This window comes from Echinops telfairi, unplaced genomic scaffold (genome assembly GCF_000313985.2).
Source record: "Echinops telfairi isolate 266 unplaced genomic scaffold, ASM31398v2 ScPeMD7_5805;HRSCAF=6673, whole genome shotgun sequence".
NCBI lineage: Eukaryota > Metazoa > Chordata > Mammalia > Afrosoricida > Tenrecidae > Echinops > Echinops telfairi.
In genome coordinates, this window is record NW_022109704.1 from 2,746,155 (window position 1) to 2,756,791 (window position 10,637).

The 10,637-nt window shown below is 62.1% G+C and overlaps 1 protein-coding gene across 4 annotated transcripts in view; it reads right to left on the reverse strand.

Moving 5' to 3' along the window:
• Positions 1 to 232: 232 nt before the first annotated feature.
• Positions 233 to 10,637, reverse strand: part of ADAMTSL4 (ADAMTS like 4) — a 14,510-nt gene continuing 4,105 nt past the window's right edge. Inside the window, exons 1-19 of one of the 4 annotated variants that reach the window (XM_045295713.1) lie at positions 10,573 to 10,611; positions 9,830 to 9,880; positions 7,412 to 7,541; positions 7,155 to 7,215; positions 6,543 to 6,862; positions 5,704 to 6,349; positions 5,365 to 5,467; positions 4,792 to 4,928; positions 4,317 to 4,521; positions 3,973 to 4,145; positions 3,690 to 3,801; positions 3,399 to 3,584; positions 3,144 to 3,273; positions 2,693 to 2,897; positions 2,277 to 2,453; positions 1,772 to 1,978; positions 1,519 to 1,698; positions 1,136 to 1,280; positions 233 to 989 (exon numbers count right to left, since the gene is read on the reverse strand). In XM_045295713.1, the coding sequence (XP_045151648.1) occupies positions 853 to 989; positions 1,136 to 1,280; positions 1,519 to 1,698; positions 1,772 to 1,978; positions 2,277 to 2,453; positions 2,693 to 2,897; positions 3,144 to 3,273; positions 3,399 to 3,584; positions 3,690 to 3,801; positions 3,973 to 4,145; positions 4,317 to 4,521; positions 4,792 to 4,928; positions 5,365 to 5,467; positions 5,704 to 6,349; positions 6,543 to 6,862; positions 7,155 to 7,215; positions 7,412 to 7,431 (3,144 nt within the window). In that variant the 5' untranslated portion in view covers positions 7,432 to 7,541; positions 9,830 to 9,880; positions 10,573 to 10,611 and the 3' untranslated portion in view covers positions 233 to 852. Of the gene's footprint in view, positions 990 to 1,135; positions 1,281 to 1,518; positions 1,699 to 1,771; positions 1,979 to 2,276; positions 2,454 to 2,692; positions 2,898 to 3,143; positions 3,274 to 3,398; positions 3,585 to 3,689; positions 3,802 to 3,972; positions 4,146 to 4,316; positions 4,522 to 4,791; positions 4,929 to 5,364; positions 5,468 to 5,703; positions 6,350 to 6,542; positions 6,863 to 7,154; positions 7,216 to 7,411; positions 7,542 to 9,829; positions 9,881 to 10,572; positions 10,614 to 10,637 lie in introns of those variants that run through there. The other 3 variants (XM_045295716.1, XM_004716589.2, XM_045295715.1) reach the window with 3 other exon arrangements.

A 10,637-nucleotide genomic window follows, 5' to 3' on the forward strand; every position in this document is an offset into this window, starting at 1 on the left:
GCAGGGAGATGGGGGCAGGGACTAGAGGATATTACAGTACCATTTTTTTCTTTTCCTACCCCTCTGCCAGCTGGTCCCTGCTCTGGGAAGGCAGTCTTTCTCCCTGGAGTAAGGCAGATTGCAGCAATTGACTCCTGCATTTCCCCCAACCACAAAAAAGAAAAAAAACGGTTGCCTTTTAGTCCCATGTTACAGAGCAGAACTGCTCCATGGGGTGTTCCTGGCTGCACTTTTTGTGGAAGCAGATCACCAGGTCTTTCTTCTGCAGCACCGCTGAGTAGATTCGAACCTCCAACCTTTAGGTTAGTAGGTGAGAATAATCCGTGCTACCCAGGGACCTTCGGTGGACCTCCCTCTGTAGCCAGTTCTGAGAAGTTGGGATAGCTACAGGGAGAAGGGGTGGGTGGCCAGGTAATAACAGGGTAGTTTAGAAGATGTGGGACCCGGACAGGAGAAATGAGGTTTTGCGCACAACATTGGGACTGATGGGGAGAGCACACTCTAAGGAGGTCACATGAGCAAGGAGCTGGGAACTTGATTTCCCCAGCCTACACGTCTCCTGGAGAACAGGCATTGTCCCTGCTCAGCCTGTGGGAGCACACGCATATCTGTGCTGCCCCAGATACACATCTGAGGACGTGTGCACACACACCATCACACCACCATCCAGTCCCAATAAACATCTGGAAAGTCAGCCAGTCGTGTCTCCACCTTCAACTACTCCGAGGTGGTGGAGGACACACATCCGGCAGCTGGTAAGAGAGCCAGGGGCTATGAAGTGGGCTGACAGACGAGTGGCCATGTGGCTGGTGGGATGTGAAAACCATGAGGGAGATGTCTCCCAAACCCATTTCAGGTAGGCTCCGAAGGGGACCGCTCCAGGATGTAGGCGCAGGAGCGGCAACAGGTGGCTGTGTAGTAGGGGTAGACGCAGAGTCTGGCCTGTACCACCAGGGGGCAATGTGGCGAGCTGTCCTTGCACTGATCATCTGAGGAAAGAGAGGCGGATGGGCACAGGGAGGCCAGCTACCAAGCCTCTCTGAAGGTATGCTGTCCATTCACACTGACCCCTCCCTGCTTCACGCATACTCTTCCGCGAACTCCACGCAGAGGGGTTGGGGGTGGGGACGGTTACCAGGACGCTGGCTGCAGGGCTGCCTGTTACAGGGTCGCTTCCTAGAGGGCCGCAGGTGAGGAGGGCATCGCGTGCTTAGAGTCTGGTTGGCCGTCAGGCACTGGACCTCCCTTGTCTGCATACCCCCCTGGCAGGAGCGGGAACACTGGGGAGAGCCAGCTGTCACATCAGCCCCTTGCTGTGGTGGCTCCACTGGCCCCCAACCCACCACCTCCCTCCGTGTGTGTGTGTTCATGATGAAATCACGAATGGCCCTTCTGCCCTCCAGGTTCACCGGACATGGGACAATGTTACGTCTCAGCTGGGCTTATCTTGGGGATTCAGATGAGAGGCAACACCCCTGCCCTGGAGGTCCAGGCTGGGCCAGGGAGCGCGGCACTCACCGGACTCCAGGGAGTAGAGAACCACCTGTCCTGGCAGGCCCGGCCCTGACAGGGCTGCAGGGCAGGGGGCCTGGGCAGGTGGGAACAGTTGCTTGGAGAGGTCACGTTGAACTCCGTCCCCAGTTTGGACACACAGATGATGTCTCTACGCTGTGTGCCTGAGCCACATTCTGATGAGCACTGGAGAGGGGTACAGGGAGATGAGGGCCCTGTGGGACGGCCCCCCAGCCGGCCCCACCCGGTCCTGCCTCACCTCACTCCAGGGCCCTGTGTACCAGCACCGCTTCACCTCGCAAGGCCCCACACTGCAGGCTCGCATGTCTGGAGGGCGGCTTCCTGCGGGGCAGCTCTGCTCGCTGGCTCCGAGGCCTGCATCCTCCTGGCCCGCCTCCTGGGCCTCCCCACTCCCAAGGCAGACCACGGAGCGCCGCTGGATGCCCGTCCCACACTCAGCCGAGCACTGTCGTGAAGTAGGGGGATTGTGTGATGGGTGACTGGAGGGATGCTGGCTCTGTTCCCAGGAGTCATGGATTCAAGGACACCAGCCAGGTAAGGACCACCTCTGCAGGTGCCCAAAGACCAGCACCCTGGTACATTTTCCTCTCTCATCTCCACATTCCTCGGGCCAGCAAAGCCTGGTGGCCAGTGGACGCTTGCTCAGCAGACAGACACTGAGTTGTGTTGAAAAAGGCCTGGGGGCGGGGAGGGGCGGGCAGGGGGGGAGTGCTGGGACTTGGTGCAGGGGGTGTGAGGCCCACCTTGGAGCTCCAGTCACTGTGGAACCAGGCTGTGGTACAGGGCCCCATGTGGCAGGCCTCTCTGCTGGGGGGCTTCGGGGGCCCCAGCATGCATTCCCGCTCACTCACTTCATCGCCACTGCTTCCAACACAGCCCACCTGCCGGCTCCGCTGGCCCCGCCCGCACCGCACGGAGCACTGGGGGGTTGGGGAGCACAGGAGAGAGCTGGGCTGCTCAGGTCTCCCTCAGCCCCCCAGCATCGGCTTTGTGGGCACGGGCCCCAGGCTCTCACCCCTGGCCCAGTCACTCCTCTGATTTAAGACCTCAGGGTTCCATATGGGACTGAGTGTGTAAAGACCCTCTGCTGATTCAGTAAAAGGGGGAGAGCCCCCAGGCCCTCCTCGGCCCCCGAGCCTCCATGCCCAGCCCCACTCACCTGGCTCCAAGAGGAGCGGACCTCCCAGTGGCCACAGAGCCGCAGCTGGCAGGGCTGGGTGATGTTGGGCCGGGGGAGATCTCCACAGCGCTCTGGGGGCACTGAGGAGCCGCCCCCACCAAATTCCTGGCGACAGTGCAGCTGGCGATGCTGGGTGCCAGGGCCACAGGAGCTGCTGCAGGACGTCCACTCGCCAGCCTCCCAGCTGTGGGCATGGATAGGCAGAGACAGACATGGGGGCTGCGGATGGGAGAGGACATGCCCTGTGCACAGGGACCCCCTCAGAGGAGACTGGGCATGCTCAGCACTTGAAAGTCTGCCCAGGCCCCCTGCTGGGGACAGGATGGCAGTCTTTGGAGTCTAACAAGGCTTTTCCTGCAGCCAGGAAGCTAGTTAGAGCAGGTGAGCCCAGGCGGCAATTGAGCTGCCACACCCTGTGGGTCACACTCACTATGGGGGGCAGGGAGGGCCATGGCAGGGCTCTGGGGAGGCCGGGGGTCTGTTGCCCACAACACAGCTGCTTTCATCAAGTTCCTCTCCCGACTCCCGCGAGATGCAGAGGAAAATGGGGCGCCAGACACCTGGAGAGGAAGAGGAAGCCAGGGGAGGTGGCATGGCCAGGCCCCGTTTCTGGGTCTCAGGCCCTGGAGCTGGGGTTTGGGCTGGTTGCCCTCTGGAGCCCAAATCCAGGGTACAGAAGTCCCACCTCTTCCACAGGACGCCGAGCACTCAGTGTGGCCCCCTTGCTTCCAGTAGCCGGCTGAAGCCCCCAGGGGCAGCCTGGGGGGGTGCAGCGCCCGCATCTGGGGGATCCGAACCTGGCGCTGGAGGGTGCCTGGGGTCCGGGCTGGACGGGGCGCAGCAGCAGGCTGGGGCTGCACCCTCAGAATCTCTGTGTGGGGCATCGAGCAGGCCAATCAGGTGCGCCATGCTGCCTGAGAGCCCCCCCCCCCCCCATTATTGACTCTCCTGCTCTGGGCCTGGCTCAGAGCCTTACCGGGTTGGATCTGGGGCACCAGGGCTTCTGGGGTGGGGGGGTCGAGGCTTGGAGGAGGTGAAGAGATGATGTACTGATAAAAAACCCCTGAGTTTTCCTCCTGGAAGATCATCTAGGGGGACAGGAGTGGCGTTGAGAGTGATGACAATTTGGGGGTGACACAGGCACACACCACCAGCCTGCTTGGGCATCATGACTCATAACCTTGCTCTTGGAGGGAGGGAACTTCCCCCTTTCCCTCACCACAGCCCCCACCTCCCCGTCCCCGGGATCCTAGGCTCACATAGACATCCACGGGCTGGGTGGTAGGGCCTTCTGCTGACAGACTCTCTCCGGTGCCCTCCTCCCTGGGAGGCCGGCTATACCGGAAGGTGGTCCCCCCAGCTGTGTAGGTCCCAGGGGGGTCCACAGCCCAGTTCCCATTGATGATGGACCGGCCCCCAGGGCCCCGAAGTGCTGGGGGGGAGTGAAGAGACAGAGGTTAGTCCTCCGCCGTCAGGTCCTCTCCATTGCCACAGGCACACGCACACCCCGCCTTGTTGGCTGTGCTGAGTGGGGAAACAGGGAGCACCAGCCACCCGAGTGTCTGCCGTGGGTACCCAAGACTGGAGGCCGCTGGGTGCTTACCCAGGTAGTTGGCGCTGGGGTGGAGCTGGGCGATGTGGAGCTGGGAGGCTCCCGCTGGAATCAAGAGGATTTTCTGATAGCCCAGGGCAGCACCCCGGTCAGTGAGGTTCCCCGAAACAAGGCGACAAGTAGAACCGTCACCCCCACAGATGCCACAGCCGTCTGGACGCCTGCCCGAGCCCAGGATTCCGTCACAGCCAGGGCTCTGGAAGAGACTGAGGTGAGGCAGGCCCACAGGAGAGCCCGGCACCACCTTACCGCCCACCGGGGCCACCTGGGACCCTGCAGCTGTTCCCACTACAAGGGAGGCCCTGTCTCCTGGCCCGGCCTTGGCAGGCAGATGTGTGTGCCTGAGAGGAGGCCCTGCTTGCATTTCTTCTCTGGGCTTGGCTCAGCCTGGCCTGGCGGGTGAGAACTTTCCCCTCTGCACTCTGGTGTTTTGTTGAACCAAGAGCAAGCGAGCCCCGCCCCTCACCAGACAGCGTCCGGCCACACAGATGTCCAGGGCTCCCGGCTGACACAGGGTCCCGTCCTGGACTTTTTCGGTGTGGCGGACATAGAAGCGGAAGCCCCGAGGACGGCAGTTCAATTCGCAGCGCTGGGAGCCCTGAACTAGGAGGCAGGGAGGGGGTGGTTAGCCAGGCCGGTGAAAGGCCAGTGGGGGAACTCCAGGTCCCTTCCTGTGCTGAGACCCACAGTGGTTGCCCAGGTCGCTGGAGAACAGGACCATCCCGCCCTCGGGTGAATCAGTGTCACTGAGACCTACAAGGGGGTTACATCCTTGAGACCCATGTTTACGAGGGGCTGAGCTCGAGGGCTCCTCCTGGTGTCAGGGTGACACGGCAGAGCGTAACTCGGAGCCACAGCTATGAGAGCGCACCCCTCCAGTTGTCGCCATTGGACAGGCCCTCTCTGACCAGGCCTCTCCTGCACCACATCCACCCCATCCGGCCTCCATGGACCGCTTGCAGGCCTGTGCTGAGCCTCCCCCCCCAGCCTTGGTGGAGTGGGCAGGACCCTCCCTGTCCCCCCGGGCTGGATGCCTCACCTTCAGTGAAGGGCTCCCACTGGTACAGCTGGCCCAGGAACTCCCGGGAGTCGAAGGCGGCGCACTGCAGGGCCCGGGGGTCTGGCTGCTCAGGGGGGCAGAGCTGAGGTGGGGCAATACAGAGGAGTCAGCTGGGGAGGAAAAGGGGGGAAGGGTCAGGGGAGGAGGGGGAGAGTCAGGTCTGTGGAAGAGCTCTGAGGCTTGTACCCCGAGCAGCCCAGAGGTCAAGGGCCTTCTCCTCCCCTCCCCCCCACCCCAGATGAAGCAGGCCAGGAACTCGGTCGGGGAGGCTGCCAGAGAAGCTGGGAGGTGTGGGTGTCTGTCTGGGGAAGCACTCACGGCCAGGCTGCAGGCTCTCAGCTGCTCCTTCTCGCCGGGGCAGCTGGGGACAAGACTACTGGGTGCAAAGAGGCTCCAGAGTGGGGTGGCGTGGGGGCCAGTGCTCAGCAGAGGCAACCAACCCTCTGGGTAGCGAGGGGCAGGCTCCACGGGAGACCCCTGAGGAGGACCGCTCCCAGGTCTCCAGTGCTCTGGGCTCTGCTGGCCTCGGCCCCGAGGGACGGGGGTGAGAGGACTGGGCCGCCTCCCCACTCCCTGAGGAGGACTGGCCCACCTCTGGGGTTGTGATGTTCTCTGCTGAGGGGGCGCAGCAAAGGAGACACTGTGTCTTGGAGAGGGGGTGGGCTCTGGGTGGGAGGCTTGGTTTCTGGGATAGGGACCTGTGGGGGCAGGCCTGGCTCTGGAGGGCAGCTCCTTCTGCACAGTTGGGACCAGGGACCCTGCTGCAGCGGACTGGTTGAGGGCAGACAGTTCTGTGGTCGGGAGCTGAGTTTGAAGGGTCTGGTTTGGGGAGGGAAGCGAGGCTGGGGGTAGTTGGGATCTGGGGGGCGTCCGGGGGTGCCTGCGGTTCCGGTGCAATGGTAAAGCAAAGGGCACTCTTCCATAGCCGAACATTCCTGGTTTGATGGGGTCTCGAACCCTCAGCCTGCAAAGGTGTCACAGACTCAGGAGCACAGCTCTGGCCACCTCCGGCTCTACCTCCCAATATACATCCTGGCATCAAAGACAACACCAACAACCACCCCCACACTAAACCATGTGTCTTCTGTTCGCCTTTTCTTCCTCCAAGCCACACACACACACACACACACTCCCCCCCCCACCCCACCCACGCTCACCTGCGGGCCCCCTGCCTCTCTCGGGCCTCCTTCCTCCCAGGCTGGGAGGCTGGATTTTGACGTGTGCCTCCTCTTTCCAGAGGCAGCTCTGCTCTGTACAGGGGGAGGGCTGCCTGGGGGGCCTGGGCTTCTGGGTGTCTGGGGGGCCGGGGTGGGAGTGGCAGGCTGTGAGCCGAAGGGAGCTGGCAGACCCGGTTCCTACGCTGCACCCCTACCCCACAGGGCTGAGAACAGGAGGCCCAGTGGTCCCAAGGCCCCCAGACACCCTCAGGGCCTGGGCCTTCCTCCGGAGGTGTCTGAAGAGAGTGCCCGGACAACACCTATGGGCAGAAAAAGGTGAGACCAAATTAGGGTGATTCTGGAGCGCACTGTGGAGAGGATCAGAGTCCAATGCCCAGGCTCAGAGAGGAAGGCCCAGCCCCAGGAGGCAGGAGGGGGCAGCCTGGGACCCGGTCATCTAGCCGTCAGTGGCAAGGAGTTGGAGAGCTGGCCAGGAGAGGCTCCGGCAATGGAGGCCCGGGCCTGCAGAGGTGGGCAGGAGGTCAGGGGGAGATGGCAGGCAGGCAGGCAGATGGCAGCAGGATAGAGGTGTGCCTCTGGTCCCAGGCTCACCTCCTGATCCTGGCAGAGCTGGGGGAGGGACAGCAGCAGCATCAGACACAGCTGCCGGGGCCTGCACATCAATCAGACAAGAGCCAGAGGAGGGGTTATGCTGCCTCAGCCACCCCACCCCCCACCCCCTCACCCCAGCAGCTCCCCACATCCTGAATCATCAACTTCTCAGAAACCAGAGGTTACTCATCCCTGGTCTCCCCCCATTTCCAGTGCGGAAGTGCCCCCAGCGCCATCCTCCTAGCCCCGCCTCTTACCTGCCCACCCACTTCTCCATTGCTTCCCCTGCTGGCCCAGGACAGGGAAGGGCGGAGAGGGCTGGCTGCCAAGGCGCTACGCAGGCATCTGGGCGAGGAGGGACGGAAGCCTGGTGGTCACTTCTCCAGTCTGCAGAGAGCCGGACAAGGAGCCCTCAGAAGGCCACCTCAAAGTGTGGACGGAGGTGTGGGGGAGACTGGCCCATCCCTTTATGCTCCTAAGGGTGGGAGCTCGCAGTGAGCAGGCCGTTCTGCTGCCTCTGTCCATCTGCTGAGACTATAGGGTGGGGGGCTGACTTCAGCCTCTTGCAAGTCTGGGTCCAATCCCCTCCCCTTGGCCCCGTAGGAAGGACTGTCTCAGCTCCTCCCTAGACCCAACCAGGCCAGCTTAGGCACACAGGCAAGCTCTGTCTTCAGATGGTCCCTCCTGCTCCCCAGAACCCACTGCTGCCCAGACCCTTTAGGACCAAGTCAAGCAGGGCCCCAGAGCCTGTGAGCCTCAATGGAAGCAGACAGCCTCATCTTTCACTGCACAGTGGCTGGAAGGCTTGAATTGCCAATCTTTCCGTTAGCAGCGGAATGTTTAACCCAGGGCAGCACCATGACCCTGTCCGCCTCTGCCCCAGCCCCATGTCCCCCTCCCCCCCAGCTCTGGAAAGATGAGGAAGCAGGCTCAGGTGAGGAAGAAGCCCCCTTGGACTTTTCCAGAAACAAGACAACCTCCCCAACCACCTGCTTCCTACTCCACAGCTTGTTCTTCCCTTTTTAGCTAAGCTCCTTAGGGAACAGGCAGGCACATCTCTGCCTGCCTCAAAAACTTCTGAGCCAAGGGATAAACTTGGTTTAACCTCCCAAGAAGCAGGTCATTCTCCCACTGTGATTTAACCACCTCACCGTCTGGTAAGCTTTGGACTGCTATCCTGAAGGTTGGTACTTCTAGCCCCCCAGGCACTTCACGGGAGAAAGATGAGGCTGTCTGCTCCCCAAAAGATTTCTCACTGCTGTCAAGTTGACGGTCACTCCTAGTGACCCTATGGTCAGGGTAGAACTGCCCCTGTGGGCTTCCGAGACTGTCTTCATGGGAGCAGTAAACCTCCTCTTCCGCCCAGCCATGAAGACTTGGAAACCCTTTGTGGGGCTGCTGTGAGATCGCTGACCAGAAGGCAGAGGGACTTAGGGTTCCTGGGTCGGTGAGTGGCACGGGAGGTTGGTGCTTGACGATTAACCTCAAAGCTGACGCTGTGACCCCACTAAGGAAAGTCTGCAATCGGCTTCCTGTAAAGATGACCGCCCAGAACACCTCGTGGCTCCTCACTACTGCGCAGCCTCTGCACGGGGTTGCCGGGCGTGGGAATGGGCTCCACGGTGCCACGGCTGTGTCAAGGGCTGGGTGCCCATGTGCTGCACTAGGTGAAGGAGGGTTTATGTCACGTAGGACAGCAGGCTAGAACCTGGGCAAGAGAGATGCAGCGAGGGCTGCCCTTGCCTTCCCATCATAGACCACGCATGGAAGAGCCAGACAGCAGGAAGTTCTCCCTGAAGTCTAGCTTTGAAGGTGGGAGGAGTGTGGGTTGGAACCTCCTGGCCTCTTAGCCTGATTCTCCCCGCCCCTCCTTGCCCTTCAGCCCCCTCCTTCTTCTTTTGCGCCCCTCCCATCCCCAGCCCCCACACGGCTCTTAGTTCTGCTTTCCAGGAAAAAAAAATGTGTGTTTCTTTTGGAGGCAAAAGGCACCCGGGAGAAGAATCCAAGAGCCAGTGTCGAGGTGGGCCAGCTCAGGGGCAGGAAAGTGACAGAAAGCAGGAATGTGCTTGGGGATAGCAACATTGTGCCCACCCACCCCCTTCCTGCTCCAAGACCCCAGGACTCAGGACTCTAAGGCAGAGATCAGAGTGGTCAAGCCAAACTGGCAGGGTCACCTCAGCTGCTCAGGGGTGGGGTGGGGTGCGGGAGATATGCTGATGGCAGCTCCTTCCCCTGGCTGGGCTGGCCACTGAGGTCAGAGACTACACCCTGATGGGTGGGAGGCTGGGGGCTCCCAAGACGAGTCCACATTCCACCCAAACCGCCATCTCTCTCTGCCTGACGCCTGGAAACCCTAACCTGGGTGGAAGGGAAAGAACGTTGGAGGACAATCCTGTTCTGCCCTTCTCTGCTTCCAGCCCCCTCTAGGCACCCTCCGTCCCGCTCCTCTGTGGCCTGCTCTCCACGGTCTACCGGGGACACGGAATCCTGTCCTGAGCTGGGTTTGGCTTTGGCAATTCCCTAGAGAAGCGAAGGGTGGGGGGTGGGGTGACGTGAGTTCCTGGGGCCCCCGGCCAGACCTGGCTCCCTCTCTGGAAAAGTCCCACCACCACCACCCTGCACAGCTGGGCAGGGGGCTGACCGTCACCACCCCACCCCCGTGCATACAGGCTCACATTTGGGCTTCTCACGGCCCTCATCTGGGGTCTCCCACGTCTTCCCAGGAGCTGGAAAGGAGAGGCCAGCCACAAGTAGTCACTCTGGGGCAGGCTGGCCACCTGCACTGACCCTGGCCACACCTGACCCTGGCCAGGGATGTCCCTGAGCAGAGCTAAGACCTGGACACCCATAGCACCCACCTCTGGGCAACAGGGCACCTCTCAGGGGCTGCTGGTGGAGAGCCCACCCCAACCCCACCCACTTAGTTGTCCTGCCATGCCCCCCACTCCGGGTCCTGGAGGACAGTCTAGACAGGTGTCCTTTCTGTGGGCGACCTCTACAGCCCGCAGGTTAAGCTGGATCAGGGCACCTACCCGCATCCCGCGACCCCTCGCCCCCCACCCGCGTGCACCCCAACTCCAGAAGTAGGAATAGGGGCGTCCTCAGAGCAGAGGGAAGAGGGAGGCGGCTTCAGCACGTGCCGGGAGGTCCTGGGTTTGTTTTCCAAACTTACTATGCGACCGAGTAGGAATTTTGGCTGATTCCCTGCCCGGCGGTGGGGCCAGAGTTTCGCGGGATCAGAGCCCCTCCCCAGGAATTCGACCCCAGGGTGCGGGAAGATCCTGCGCAGCTCTAGGTGCTGGGGCTGGGGTCGTGGCGGGGGCGCGGGGCGCAGGCAGCGGGGGTGGTGCTGGTGACGGGCCTAACGGGACCAAGGGGAGGGGCGCCCGGGACCAGGGCTCCCAGGGAGGGTCTGTACCTGCTCTGCGCGCCCCCGGCGGCCCGTTAAGCCTGCAGCGCCCGGGCGCTCTCTGGAGGCTGCCT